The 15868-nt window shown below is 37.9% G+C and overlaps 1 protein-coding gene across 12 annotated transcripts in view; it reads left to right on the top strand.

Moving 5' to 3' along the window:
* The window catches only part of FAM126B (family with sequence similarity 126 member B), a 54042-nt gene extending 38446 nt beyond the window's left edge, over positions 1-15596 (top strand). For 10 of the 12 annotated variants that reach the window (XM_017837276.1, XM_017837301.1, XM_017837247.1 and 7 more), the window contains 3 exons: positions 1437-1596; positions 2768-2935; positions 7682-15596. In XM_017837276.1, the coding sequence (XP_017692765.1) occupies positions 1437-1596; positions 2768-2935; positions 7682-8286 (933 nt within the window). In that variant the 3' untranslated portion in view covers positions 8287-15596. The remainder of the gene's footprint in view (positions 1-1436; positions 1597-2767; positions 2936-7681) is intronic. The other 2 variants (XM_017837310.1, XM_017837326.1) reach the window with 2 other exon arrangements.
* The last annotated feature ends 272 nt before the right edge of the window (positions 15597-15868 follow it).

Genomic DNA, 15868 nt, shown 5'->3' with positions numbered 1-15868 from the left:
ACAGGAAGCAGCTCCAGTGAGTAGAAGATGAGAAGGCAAACAGTTGTATAATGTTGAACTTGATCTGTTTTGGTTCAGTCAGCAGAAATGAGTTTCTCAAGCCTGTAGTGTGATCAAGGATATGGTAAATGCAGTCTGTGCCATTTCAGGAAATGGCATGGAAAAGGGCCTAGGTGTGAATAGGAGAGCACTTCACAAACAAGTGTTGAGGCTGAGAACTGGGTAGCAAAGGGAAAACCAATGTTGGACAAGTGGAAGGCAGAATGACAAGGAGTATTTCTGTGGTGGTTCTAATAATCTTTCATGCTGGTTAGAAGTCAGACAGGCAGGCAGTGGAAATGATGTTTAATATAGAGTTACAGGATCACAGTGGCAGCAGGAGATCAGGATCAGCTATATGGCTGCCATTCCAGTCCCCTAGGACTGGTATTTTTATTAGTGGTTAGTTGTATAATGTCAGTAAGATTTTAGAAAAATCAAAGTGTGTCCATTTTGTGGGTTGCGCTTTTGGTTTGTTTTTTTTTTTTTTAAAAAGCTTTAAGTAATATTTTGTGTGCATCAAGTTTGTTATTGTAAAATACTGTACATGCCATAGAGACCCAGAGCTTTCCAAGTGCTGTTACACAAGTTGACTTCTTTTGAACAATTTACTTGTAAACTATGAAACATTTCTGAAAGTTGCTTTTTCCTTTTTTAAAGTAAACCTCTAATCCCAAAAAGGCATTTTATGGGAAATGTAAAGAAGCAATTAAAACATCAAAGCCAAAAGAGGTCACTTGTTCTTCTCAAAGCTGCAAAACAAAACTTCTGACTTTGTACTAGGCTATTACAATAAAAAAATAGGTCTAACAAAGACAAATAGTAATTTGATGCTTACTGCTTAGGTTGCAATTTTTAAAAAAAATAAATGTTGCAAGTACCTGAAGTCTAATCCCCTTGGTTAGGTTTTGTTGGGGTTTTCTGTTTGTTTGTTTTTTTTTGGGGGGTGGCAGTATGGGGTAGGGTGTGGTGGAAACTGGCCCTGTCCCTCTGTGCACCAGGCTACAGGCTGTTTGCATTGGCTTGGCCTGTGGCTTAGTTTTATGACACTCTTGTCATAAAGCATAAATGGTATTTTCCTTGTCATTTTGCAGTCTCTTTTGGATGGAGACCTTCCTGTATAGGTTGTCTGTCACTACAGGTGGCAAACATGGAACAAAATAAATTACCTCAAAAAATTTGAGAAAATTCAATTCCGGTTTTGAGAGTGGGTTTGTGATGAGCTTTTCAATGTAGTTATCAACTGTGAATCCTGGGGATGGCACCATCCATCTTGAGGAGATCTGGCATGATTAACAGTTCTTGGTTGTTCTCCTTTCTGTATCCAGCAAGAGATCTAATATTGCCATTAGTGCAATCAAGGATAGTAGTAGTACAGCATTTTACTTTTATCTTAGGTTGCAAATGCCATGAAGAACTCGCTGCCCTTTGACGCTCCTGATGCATCACAAGAAGGCCAGAAGGTGCTGAAAGTAGAAGTTACTCCAACAGTGCCGAGGATTTCTCGGAGTGCGATTACAACGGCTTCTATCCGTCGTCATCGCTGGAGGAGAGAAGGTGAGCTTCCTCTGACAGGGGCAAGTATTATAGTGTACTGTAGTCATCATCATCACTGTAATCTGGCTTCTGTTTGAATGTTTGCAGAACAGTTGGGGGAGTTTTTTGTTTGTTTGTTTTTGAAAAGTGGTACTCCATAATAATGTATAATATTTTACATCTTCAGAGCACTGCATGAACATGAACATTTGGGGTGTTTGTTTTGTTTTTTATTTGGAAATAAACCACGAGGTAGGTGAGAAAATGGAGAAGGTGGGAAATGTTTAATAAGACTTCTTTTTTTCTCCATGTAACACAGCACAAAATTGTAGGGGTAAAGTGTGGCTTAGAATTTGAGTTCTTTGTTTAATCCACACTAAAACTCATCTGCCTCCCATCATAAATAGCTCAGAGAATGAATGGTAATACACAGACCTCGATAGGATTCCAACTACCTAAAGCTAATGATGGCAGCGGGAAAAACTGAACACCATGCTCCCATCACATGGCCCAGTTTATTGGGGGGCCATAAAATAGGTTTGGATAGTTTAGAATTAGTCTTTATTTTCCTCAATGAGTACTTACGTCGTATGGAAGTGTGCTTGACTGTATGAAGAAAAAAAAAATTCGTAGTGATCTTTACCTTGATGTGATGACATCTTCAGTGTAGGTGTAGCAAAAAGCTTGCTTTGAAATCATTTTGTCATACTTGTAAAGCTTTGTTGCTCCGTGTATTAAACCGTGTTTTAAAAAAGCTGCATAAAATGACGAAGCTAAAAAGCAGAATAACCTAAAAATAAACTGAGGATAAAAGAATCTGAAAACAGGGATTGCATATTTTCCTGTAGTACTTTTCCCCCTTGCCCTTTTATTTTCTTTTATTCTTCTCTGTCATGTGCAAAAGGAGTTGATGACCTAGTCTTCAGCTGAATCAGAATGTCCAGGACAACAAGTCTTCTGTTTCCAGGACTCTGGGTCATGTTTTCTTCACTGTACTTGCCATTATATTCATTTCTGGTCTACAGTACAGCCCACCTGTCCCTTTCTGTGGATGTTCTGACAACGTTTAACTAAGCATGGGTAGTGTTTTGTGTTTGTTCCGTGTCCGCATAAATCTTCTATTTTCCCTGCCTGGGTTGGAATGCCAAGAAAGAAACAGAAAAGCACTAAAATGTTATATGTTGAATCCCAGATGGCTTTGACTTCTCAAACGAGGCTGACTCAAGCATTCCTGGCTCACCGATCCAACACGGCTCCACAGACCTAGGGATCAAACGTGAGCAAGAGGGGGAGGTGCTGATGCGCAGGACCCCTGAGCATGGCTTCCCGGAGCCCACCTTGGCAGCAGCCACCACAGAGGGTAGGACAGAGATGAGGAGGCAGAAGTCAGTGAGGCAGTTGCTGGAGGAGGATCCTGGCTCCCTATCCCCAAGCAGAACTTCTTTCCATTCTAGTGTGTGTTTCCGCTATCCCAGGGTGTATTAGCTTCTCTTTGCAATACACGCATCCCCTATATACCTAACACCAGGTCAGGTACTACCTTTTGTTATCACGTGGGCTGGCCTGGGGCTTGCATCTGTGTGGTGAAAGACTGCTTGGCATGGCAAAAATAAAGAAAGACAGGGGTAATAGCCAAGAGCTTTGGGATTGCTTGGAAACCTTTTATTACTGAGCATGTTTAATCTAATATTAAGAAGGAAAAAAATGCACCAGATGAGCATGATTCTTATCCTGAAAAGTAGACCGTGTAGAGTATAAATGGATTTGGCTACAACTTAGTTGCAATGGTGTCTTGTTAGTCTGCAGTTTTTAAATTTTCAAGAATGAAAAAAGTCAAGCCTATCTGAGATGAATACAACTGCTAATGTTTTATTTGTCAGTCATCCTTTAACTGAAAACTCATACATGACAACTCATTTAGAACTGGCTTCTCTAAAGACAAGTAGCAAAAAAGCGCTTGTGTTTTCAAGAAGAAAACAGATTGTCATGTTTCTAAAACTTTAGAAACAACTACTGCTTTCTTATCAGTCGTGCTGTCCACAAAAATGCTGTAGGGATTCATATGTCTGCTTTGCAGCCAAGAATAGAGTAGGTGGTAGAAATTTATTTTGCTTAAGTTCATCTATTAATTTTTGAGTAAAGATGATTTACTCAATGAAAGGTGTTTTTGAGTACTGAACTTGATTCATTTCTTCTCAGAGATGAGAATTAATTTCTTGTAGATTTAGCTAAATATATTTTCAGGTGTTCTATCTTAAGTCTTCTTCTCTATCTGGACATTCCTTTGGTGTTTTCAGCCTCTATAAGGACTTCAGTTGATCATAAATGACATTTATTTACACATTCGGATATGAGCTACATAGGTTTCAGATTTGTTCTTCAGGAAACAATAATCTGGATAATCTGAAGATTTAATGTAGTGTTATCACAGAATCCTTACCCTTAATCAGTTACTATCAATAATTAAGATGTCATGCTTCTGTAGAAGATAGTGGCATAAACATATTTAGTGCAGTTTATAATCTGCTTGGTGCATTGTGAATTTGAGCATGCTCAGTAAATGATCCTGTCTTCTCTTAAATTCACTTTTCAGTTGGTCTTACTCCATTTTACTAATCTTTGCATGTGCATGACCTGAAGGATATAGAGAAGTCCTGAGCTGCAGAGAACTTTCTGTAAGAGACAGGAAGTGGGAAAAAAGTTGATAGAGGTACTGCATTTTAGTCTTAACTTGTTCTAAGACATTGTTTTAACTTGGCATATTGGATAAGGCATCATTCCACATGCTTTACTTCAGTAGAAATGGCTTGAATACCATTTACTTCTGTAACATTAGCAATGTATAATTACATGCTTGAGCAAACTGAATTCTCCAGTTGATAGCATCTGGGAGAAGGCCAAGGAATGGAGTTTGGCTTGATTATTAGTATATAATTGTGTGTGCATTTATAGGAGTCTTGTTATTTTACTGATGTGGATTTCACAGAAAATTTCAGCTAGAAAATTCCCTCTCCTTAATATCGTTTTGATGTCAAACAATACAATAAAAGACTGATCACTTCTAGTGAGTTTTCAACCTCCAGGTATAGGAAGGATAAACAGACTAAAAGTAATTTTCAAAAGGTGTATAAAACCCCTTCTTCAGATCAGTGTTTTGACCCAATAAGTAGAAAAAGAGAAGACTTCAAGAATGACTCAGTAATGCCATACAAGGTATTCTGCTTGCAGGTGGTTGCAGCTGTGGTTACGTGCACTATTTTGGGTCAGTGGAGGACATCGTGTCTAAAGCTACAGCATTAATTGTGCACAAATAGCAAATTATTTGAGGACAGATTTATTCTGCTAAGGAACAGCGAGAGTCTAGAGTACACACTGTGGTGCAATTGATATGATTTCTGTTGGGTTGCACTGTGTCTTTCTCTTTTGGCCTTACAGTAGAAGAGTACTTGGAAGGGAGTAGATCTTTAATTTTTGTTTCTTTTTAAAATTTTCTTATTGGTCTGTTGGAACAAAAAAAAAAAAGAAAACTTCATTACATCATCCTGTTTTTCCTCCCAGAGTATGTAAGGACTCAAAATATTTTTTTGTTGTTTCTGAGGGCAGTCTGTAGAGGAAAAATACCAAGTATTAGGGAAAGAATGTGTTTGCTGAATTACTTTAAACCCATTGAGAACTTCTGTAGGCATGTGGATCTGACTAGACAGAAATTCTCTTGCATGTTGTCTTCTCTATCTTCTTCATTTTTTAGCACTGCTGAGCAGCCTGGGCACCTGTATGGTTGCAGCATCCAAAAGCTTGCAACAACCCCTCTCAGTCTTGTCTTTAAATTCTGTGGGTAAAATGCCACTTTTTCAGTGTGACTGTTCTGCTTCACTGTCCCTGAATAGGAATGTCCTATTACACAGCAATGTTTTAACGTAAACTTTGAAAACTACTAATGTTCTTGTAATAATAAAAACCTTAGCTGTGTTATCTGGAGATACCTTCTTGCAAGTTACGTATTTTCTTTTGAATAAGAAGGGCTTGAGAGGGGAATTCAGCTGCTACTCTTGCTGCTTGTAACCAAACACACTTTCATCCAGCTTTGCATGATGATATAAAGAAATGTAAATGTTGGTTAATTGAAAAAGTGGTCTTGCTTTTGGTATGTTCCAGTTATGTCTTATTTTTTTAGCATCTTTGATTATGTGTGGGAAGGTTGGAGGAGGGAATGGAAATGTTGTGGATTGTGAATTAAATATATCAGTGTTTAGTGTAAGAAAACACACTTATGTCTCAAGAAGAACATGAAGGCTAGTTCAACTAGGCAGGGTGGGCAGGAGAGGGGGAAAGTATATGTATTTTAAATACGGATACAGAAGTTGAAGCAAGTAATGCACCCTAGACTTTAATAATAACCCTTGAAACCGAAGCTTATTTTTCTAAGGCTAAAGGGTTTACCAAGGAAGGAAGACTGCAGTAACATGAACCATATTAGCTTTCTGTTTCTGGGAGGCTAATGAATCAAATAGAACTACATAAAACTATAGAATAATCTCTCATTGCATTGTTCTGAGAATGGTCTATTTGTGTATCTTTTGTAAGCTGATACACAGTAATGTTTATTCCAAGGCAAAATTTCCTGAAAAGAAGTACTAAATTTAAAGCAGAGTAATAAAACCTCCCTGTAAAGTTTTACATTACACTTCAGAAATGTGAAATTGGATCAGGCTATATTCCTGCTACACAGAGGCAGCAACCACACTGAGAGCGCTCTGTCTGTTCTGCTTGCTGTAATGTAAAATGTTCCTTATCTAACAGTCAGCATGAAAGGATGAGCTTCCACTCAAATGTTAGAATCTCCTAAATACTTGGCACCACATTTTTCCCATTCCACAAAAAAGATTTAAATGTGCTTGCTTGGCAGCAAGCTGGGTTGGACAGCAGTACAGTGGCCTTAGCTGGGATGGATCCATAGGTTTTGCAGATTTCTTGCACATAATCAGGCTCTACAGCTTTTATAAAAAAAAGCAAAATTCTTATAACCTGAATACCTCCTTTTTTGCTAACACAGTTAAAATTTATGCCTTTTTCTCACTGAAACAAGATATATGGAACAAAAACTCTAGCTCCATTTTCAGTTTTGAAATCTGAATCCTGCTCAGTTTTCTACTGAAACAATAACTTCCTTTGAGTACTTGGAGCTTAGAAAAAGTACTTGAAAAAGATTTATTAAAAAAAAAGTGTGTGCAACCCTAATCATATAATAGGCCTGAAAACAAGGATTTAAGAAATAAGATTGTCAGGTTTTTATTTTCTCTTTGATACTTCAGTCAAAAGCACAGTGCCTGTTCTACAACAGGAAGTGTTTCAGAGATTAAATTTCTCTTAATACAAGGGTTGTTTGGTTTCAGGTTTTTTCCTCTGAAAAATCTAGATGCTGAGATAAAAGTAATATGGTGGAAACACCCAGATGGGATTGCTGAAAATGCAGGGAGGATTGAGTTTTGGATGAGAGAGAACTAGGAATTGGGTTAAGCTTCAATAGAAAGTGTAGTCACGTTGTTTGAAGTGCCAGCTACCTCTGTTGGAACATTGTGAACGTTGCTGGCCTAGGAAGTAGCCTAATTCTGAAGCTTACTGAGCACTCACCAGAACTTACTCTGCCTGGAAGAGATCCTGAACACGCTTAGATCTTGCCACAAAATAGGATGGAAATCTGAAAGGGTGGTAGCTTTGTTTTGTCTCCTTTTTTAACCACATGTAGGAGGAGAATGGGTAACAGTATGTGCAGACAGAACTAAAACAAATCAGCCAAATGGGACCTAATTCTACTTGTTTTATAGGCAAAGTTTGGGACTGATACTCTGACTGATAAAAGTGATGTAGATGAAAGGCAAATCAGGCTCAGGGAGCACTTATTGTTAGACTGTTATTCTGCTAAACACGGCAGGAAAATTATTGGCTGAGAATCAAAAAAAATGTAAGCAAGTGGAATCCAGGTGGATTAGCAAATGAGGTTTGTTTTGGCATTCTGTGCACACCTTTGTCTTCATGTAACTTAAATGCATACTGTGTGTTCTGATTGGTTTGGGGGTTTTTTGGTTCCTTCTTTTTTTCCTAATAGATGCTGAAGGTGTAAATGGAAGAGAGGAGTCTGTGAACCTTAATGATGCTGATGAAGGATTTTCATCAGGAGCTTCCCTCAGCAGCCAGCCCGCTGGGACCAAACCTGTATCCTCTGTATCGCAGAAGGGCAGCTTAAGGAAAACAGCAAGTGGGCGTTCTTCTAAGGATAAAGAAACCTCTTCTGCAGCAAAATCCAGTGAGAGCCCCCGAGATTCAGTAGCTCGAAAGCAGTACACGCACCAATCCACTGACCTGGCTGGAGACACAATCGAGATGACACCTACTAAGAAACACCTCAGCCTGCCTGCTGGGCAGGTGGTGCCAAAAGCCAACAGCTTGAGCCTGATCAGGACCGCCAGTGCTTCCTCCAGTAAATCATTTGACTATGTGAATGGCAGTCAAGCAGGCTCCAGTGTTGGAGCTGGTACAGAGGGTTTTTCCAGTCTGGCAGCTGGCAACACCAATCGGTTTTCAACTATCAGCCTACAGGAGGACCGACTAGGCCAAGCTGGGGAAGGTAAAGATCTCCTTTCCCCAGGAGCTCCCCTAACCAAGCAGTCTCGATCTCCAAGTTTCAATATGCAGCTGATATCCCAGGTGTAACTTTGACTCCCTTCCTTAGTACTCCTTCTTTCCCATTAATCCCCTGCAAGTTCATCCTTAGGCAAAACATGAACCATCATCCCACAGTGTTAAAATACTGACTGTTGTGATCTTGTTTGATTTGGTTTAGCTATCATACTGTATTACTGAAACAGCAATAATTCTTCCCTCACCTTCGTCCTCCTTCCCCCTTGTAAACATGGTTGTGAAGCAGTATATAATGTACTGTATGCCTTTTTCCATGCCTTCCTTTCTCCTTGGGTGATGTGCAATCCATCGTAGGCTGATCAGTCCCATTTCAACACTGTGAGACTGGAGACACCGGCGGAAATGGTGAATGTGATCCCTATGAGATGATGCTTTTGGCTTTGTTAAGAAATAGAAACGGGTTTGTTTTCTCGGTCTACAGTACTGCAAAGACTACTGGATCATGACTTTTCTTTCTCAGAACCAGGAGTGCCTCAGAGATTCTAGTGTGACTTTGGACCTCTCTGAGTCTGTGCAATCAATTCTGGGGAGGGGATTGTCATTGCTGCTCCTGGCTGCTTACAGCACTTTTTTCATTAAAATTAGGGTAGTTCTTTCCTGACTGCCCCCAGTCTGTCATCCCAGAAGCTTTTGATGTTCAGCAACTGAGACATACGTATTAACAAGCTGCTTTCCCTCGGAGAGAGGATTCTAAGCTGATAATGTAGGTTACAATGCACTTCTAATGGCGTTGTAGCCATTTGTAATGTTACATGTCTTCCCCTCCAGGACACAGGGTCATTCTGCATTTAGAGTAAAATTTACACAACACCATGCTGTTAAAGCAATTTGGTTTGGAAGTGGGAGGGAAACACTACTTTCCCACAAAATAATGGCTATCTCTGCTCCATTTTTGTTGTTTTTGTTGTGAGGTGCTGATCACTGAATTGAAAGGTGTATTCGGGTAAAGAGTATTTCTCAGGCTGCTTTCTTTGGTATCATGGCTGTTGGGACACCCCCACCTCTTTCAGCTGCTTTCTCAATGTCCCTGAATTCAATCATGGTGTCATTTGAGGAATCCTGCAGTCCAGACAGACCATACTCTCAAGGTGCTGTCTCAGGGATAGAGACAATAGTTTGCTAGAAACACTGAAGCTTCAATGTGAAATGCTTTTCTAGCAATGCTGTTTGTGCAAAGGGGTACTGACAGTCCTGTTCTCCCCAGAAGGATCACACTTCATTGCCTTGGTATATATAATCTGTTGAGGTTTTTTAACTCTTATTTTAGTGGATTGGCCCTACTCTAGAAAATTCAGAACTCGTGCCATTGAGCCAAGCCTTGAATGTATATGACTGGTGTATGGGCACTGGCAGGTACTTATGTTAGAGAACACTGCTTAGAAGCACATTTCTGGTTACATGGGAGAATATTTGTCATTCTCTCTTCATCTCTCTGTATCTCTCTTTGGATTGATAGAGAGAAAAGGGGAAAGCTCATTCTCTATGCTTGAGTCATGTATGATATCCTGGAAGTTTACAAACTGTAAACCTGCAGGAAAGTTTTATGTTTTTTATGTGGGCACTTTGGTTTCACTGTCACTGTGAAGGATAAAAACAGTTAAAAACAGCAGGCTGTCTTTGAATGTCTTTTGGGGTTTGGGGGTTTTTTGGAGTTTTTGTTTGTTTGTTTTGGGGTTTTTGTGGGGGGGTTTTGTGTTTTTTTTTTCTTTTGAATCTTTGTTTCAAATAGAACTTTTTTTTCAAGTTTGCATTTTCATTTAAATATTTGAAGATTTTTTTATGGTTTGATGAGTCACTTTGGTAGCCTACTCTTCATATAATACATTTATAAAGTGAATTAAATGGCATCTGGACTGATGCAGAAATTCAGTTAAAGAGTAAATAGACTCATCAGAAAGAAAGAAAATCTTACAGCTTCTAAATGGAAGTTAATCTTTAAGGACACTAGTCACACACAGATGGAACTAAGGCAAAGTGAGATTAAACTGCAAGGCTTATGTTTCTGTAAAAATGTCAAAAGCTGTATATGGTTAAACTCTTCTTTATAAAATAAAGTTTTGATAGTGGGGACAATTTGTAAGTCGTGGCTGAAAGTACAAAGTTTATACTTCGTGGAGACCACCAAAAAGGAAATTTGCTTAAATCTTTTGGAAAGAAAAGGTCAATAGCATCAGCTAATTTTCTAAGAGTTACTTAATTTTAGTATTTTGAAAAGTAGAGCTGTTCATTAGGAAGGTTCTCTCCTGTCTACTGTTTGCATTGTAAGCATTCCTCCAGAAGTTTTAGGACACTTAAATTGGCATCAGATCAAATTTTACAATCTTTTTTTAAAAAATATTCTTTTGCGTGGGGTCCCACACTATAAAACTATTTCAGGAAAGTGAGACAGCTTTAGTGACTTTAGATTGGGAAGTCAGTTTGAATTGGCTAAAACTTACGTCAGACTATCCTTCAAGATATTTTTACAGTTCTCATTTTGATGTGCCTTTTGTTACGGTTTCATTCATTGTATTTTGGTTTGTTCTTGTGTATATATACCTATTCCATATCAATCTTTTTAAAATGAGTTCAAGTTTATCCCTGGAAAAAAATTAATTTTTGCTATGGGCTGATGTGGTACATCTATAACTTCTCAGAATTACCCTTTTAGTGCAGTTGTTGGAGCTTGTTTTGTTGTTTTTCAGCCAAGTGCAGTTTAATATTTGTCTTACAAATTGAGTCATCACTAATATCCACAAACCAGCTGTAGTAACAGGCTTTGCAGTGCTGTGTATCATATTTATCATTAATGCTTCTAAATGTGGCTCAGACTATGCTAAGGTGTGTCAAGACTGTAGAAAAAATTCATTCACTTAAGTTCAGTACACTTCAAAGTACTGTTGCAGAAATAAAATTAGAAGTGTCTGGTATATGGGTGGAGGGAATAATCTGCTGGCTTTCTGATTACATATGTTAAATACTAAACAACGTACAAAACATACTTAAATTTTCTGACACCCGTGACAAATGTTTAGACTTAAATTTCATCCTAAATTCACTCTGCTGTGTCTTCTTTTAGAACATTTGGTACTTGACATGAGGCACTAGGTTTAGATTTTTGCAGTATTTCAGTGCAACTGCAGCATTATAAAAGAAGGACAAGAAGCAGAACACTGATTTTTAAAAATTTCCCCCCCCTCTATATGTGTGCATGCATGCACATACATATAATTCTTAGGTGAGGAAGTGTGGATACTGTTTTCTGATGTGTATATATACACTTAAGTAGGAAAAAATTAAATATTCTTTGATACACATCACAATATGCTACCATTTTGCAACTCATTTTTGTTGGCTTTTGTAATTTTAAGAAAATACAGAATATTGGTATTGTGAACTCCAGCTTGATTATCCTTTTCAGGTGTTATTGTGAGCAGCTTTTTGTTTGAAAGATGAACCGTTCTTTTATCCTGCAGACAGCAAAGTGATGAAGTAAAAATACCTATTAAAATGAACATTGCAAGATGACAGTTTAAATTGCTTTCAATTGCTAAATAGTTTTCAATTGGAAACTTCAATATCACTCTCCATTTTAAATGCAGATTTCTTTGAACACTCTTTCTGATGTGAATTTGGAGAAGCTTTTTAACAGCATACTTCATTCTGTAATGCTGAACATCATGTTGCATCCACTAGGCATTAGATCTAGTATTTGTAGTTCATAAGACAACTATTTGTGTTGGTCTTAAATACAGCATTTCCAGCGTACTCCTGCTAGCTTTAACATATCTACAGTCATCAAAATAGTGAGAAAAAAATGTTTTCTGACGAAGTGTTTATTTGCACTATTTATGAATACTGGAGTTTACTGGGACAGGGTTTTTTCTCACCATGTGAGGTTTACTTGTGTGTGAGTAGGTACATACATTTGTCACGTGTTGACAATCAATTGCCTCAACTGTGTGTATACTGTATGTAAATAGGAACATATTTTTCAAGATTAAGGGGGAAACCTGCATCTTAGTGGTGGTAAAGCTACTCTGTAGTAGGGTGACCCCAACTCTAACCGCTTTTTGTCTTCAGATACTATGTGGTTTGTTTTACTTCTTGAATGAAGATTATTAGTGTTCTGGGAAAATTTTAGCTCCAGGGAAATTTTCCTCAATATTTAATGTACAACATGTTCAGAGAATTATATTTTGAAAAATTAATTTTGGAATAGATAATCCTATGCTATGGCTGTATTTTAACCTAAGAGTTTGAACTTGTCCTATTTTATCATGAACCAATGACTATCTTTCTTAAGTGTTCAGCATTTTAACTTCAGTCACAAACCAGAAATAGTTGTTTATCTTGGCTTACAAATTTAAATTAATTTGAAGACTAAGAGAGAATCAAGAATAACTTTTTGAAGAAAATCATAAAAACCAAGCTGTACAGTGTAGGTACTTTGCTCATAATCCTGGAGGAGGTATGGAAAATATAAAGGAATATGTTTGAATTAAATGTATGTACTACACACAAAAACAATACTTCTAATATTAGTAGATCTAATAATCCCATCCTTAAATTCTGAAATTCTCTCGTTGCCAAAGATAATGCTACCTTGGCATGTTTAATATAGCATTAAAGCCACTAGCTGGGTCTCATTTATGACAACCACTTATGATGTCCATCAGAAGAGTACACATGGCCCTTTTATTTCAATTTCTTGTTTAGGATAATTGCAGGGCTAAAATTGCAAAGTACCACTCCTTTTCAAGCATGGTAAGCAAAGAAGCCAGATCCTCTATACTTGCATTGCATTCTTGATTTATATAAATTTTTTCAATATTTTATGTTCTTTTCAGTATTTTAAATGCGTTTTGTTTCTAGCATATGGGCCTTAATCTCTCTTGATTATTTTTTAGAGTTTTTTCTCCCCTGGCACTCGGATAAACTTGCTGTGGAAAGCTTTTCTGTAGGTGATTCAGGGTAACAGATCATGACATGGGTGTTGTGTTAGCGAATAAATGTATCAGTCTGTCAAAATTCGCACGTCTTTAACAATTGAAGAGCCAAAATACTTGCTCCTTCCACAGTGATAGAAGATGATGGTGAGCTGTGAGCAACAGGGCTTGTTCCTGAAAACAGCAGTAAGTGGATTTTGCAAGACTGATATGTATGAGGTTTTCCACATAGTCATTATGAAATTTTATTTTAAATAAATCTCGGAACACGATTTTTTAAAATGTAACAGCCATTTCAGATAAACTTGCCTAGTAAGTTTGTCAGGTGTCAAGGCCTGTGACATTAGAAGTTTAGAAGCAAGCTGAAGAAGTCTGAGTACCTTACAACTTACAACAAGAAAAGTATTTAGTAAAAATCTGTCCCATGTTATTTGTCTGTATGCAAGATTTAATGAAAAAAAAATTGTTTCCATTCTTTTATTTATTTTTCTCTAGGCTACACCTCTCCCTGATTTTTTTTAACTATGTTCATCAGATTTTACCAAAGGTAGTATCTGAGGAACCAAATGAATTTAAAATGGGTCCATAAATTATCCCTTCTATCATAAAGGATTAGTAAGCTATTCCTGCGAGGAGCTATTGTTGGGAACAGATGTATATTAAAACTTTGTACAGTAAAACGTTGCCCTACATTTTAGCTTGTGCATGATGAGCAAAGTGGTGAGATCAGGTTTTATTGACCAGTTACTTGGTTGTGAGCTCCTAGTGTTTTACAGTTGGCAAGATGTAAGCAGTTTTAGAGAAAACTGTCTTTGCATTCTGATACAACTTTTTTAAGCATTTTAAATTTTGACTCTTGAACAGATGATTGTTAAAATGTGGTTTAGAATTCACACAGGTTTTGATTTTAGTGGGTAAAATGGTCAGGGAAGATTTCTGTTTATGAGTATCTCCTGGTAAAGTGTCTCTATGGTGCTTTGTCATGGAAACTTCCTTACAAATCAGTAGTGAATCCTGTGTGAGTCCTCATCCTCCCCAGAACTGATCACAAACAGAAAAAAACTGTGTGTGTGAAGCAACCTTTTACCTTTTGTTCTGAAACAAGTACTTGGGAGTGACAGAAATACTGGCTATTGACACTGTTCTTTCTGTTCAGGCAGTTATTGTTGTTGTGCTAGACTTTCATGTTATTAGTTTATGAAAAATGCAAGTAGTAAAAACTTTGTGGCTTCAAGTATACAGTAGATGTGAGTTAACAATCACTCAGGATAAACCAACATGTCAAAGTATTAATAGATTCCTAGTACTGGGGTGTGTCTGTGTGTGTCAGTGTGTCAGTGTTCAATGATTACTTTGAAAAAAGACAGTTTGATTGCGTTAATAAAAATAACAATGATTACTTTGTTACTGTTTTCTTGCAGATAGTGCATACTTTAGGGATGGATATTACTAGCTGGTTATTTATGGACAAATACCATATAATTAAATAAAACTGAGTCATTTAACATTTTTTTCATATCGAAGATTCCAGGAAAAAGCTAATAAAGATTTTTAATAATTAAATTAGCTACTCTTAATACATTTTAGATTTACTATGGTAGCTTTTATTTGCTATTAAAAAACCCCAACAACTTAATTGAGGTACCCCATGCTGCATTTTTTAAATTTGTAATTCCTGTACTTGACAATGAATCTTTTGATCTGTTTTTGCCCTTGTAAGAATACAGAATTTGCTGTCAGTTTTACTAGCAAAAAGAAACATTCTGCAAGGGTTAAAAGATTATTTTCATACTTTTTTCTGTCATACTAGGTTTGTTTCTCTGAACTAGGGTTTCTGAGGATTTTTACTACTTTAGCGTTCTGTAATCTCATAGAAGGAGCATAAGCAGCACGTAGCCCACTTCTTGTGGACAGACAGGCAAGGCAAAGGACACGGATTGGTAGTGCGAGCCCCTCTTCACCAGGATATCCCTGCGTGCTGGTATGAACCCCAGACATTCAAGATTCGGTACTGGTGAAAGACTAAACCAAACAGGTTTTTAATAACCGTGACCTCTGCTGTATGATGTCCTTTAACCTGGGACCAAGGAAAATCTTCATTCTTAGTCCTGAAGAAGGCACGTATTGAAGATCATGTTATTGGTGCATGTAAGCCATTATCTTAACTGTCTTACTGAGCTGGTTCATGCTGTTGACTTGTTGAAATGTGAAATGTAGTTACTATTGACTTTGTAAATACCTGCCAGAGAAGAAATATAATTATTTTAAATCATTGTAAATAGAGATGTATAAAACTTGACACACTCTGCAATGCAGAAAAAAAATTATATATATATATATAAAAAATATATAAAGATGTTAAATAAATATTGTGCTGTTTCTGAACAGAAATGATTACGCTGCGAATTGCTGATTTTTTAAAAAATGTGGTTTGCAGTAGTGGGGGTGGTACGGGCCGTGAGCGGAGCTGTCCCAGGAGACGCGGAGCTTGGAAGGGAACTGTGCCCGGGGCCGTGGGCAGCGCTGTGCCCGGGGCTTTCCCTCGCCCCGGCTCCCCGGGCATGCGCCCCGGGGCCGCGCCTCCCTGGCGGCGGAAGTCCCGCCCCGGGCCGGGAGCGGGCGGCGGGTTGGCCTCGCAACGGGTCGCGCAGGGCGCGGCCGCCGCT

The sequence above is a fragment of the Lepidothrix coronata genome, unplaced genomic scaffold (genome assembly GCF_001604755.1).
Source record: "Lepidothrix coronata isolate B3197 unplaced genomic scaffold, Lepidothrix_coronata-1.0 Scaffold7, whole genome shotgun sequence".
Taxonomy (NCBI): Eukaryota; Metazoa; Chordata; class Aves; order Passeriformes; family Pipridae; genus Lepidothrix; species Lepidothrix coronata.
The sequence above is the reverse complement of the archived record's forward strand: the minus strand, read 5'-3'. Positions and strand labels throughout refer to the sequence as shown.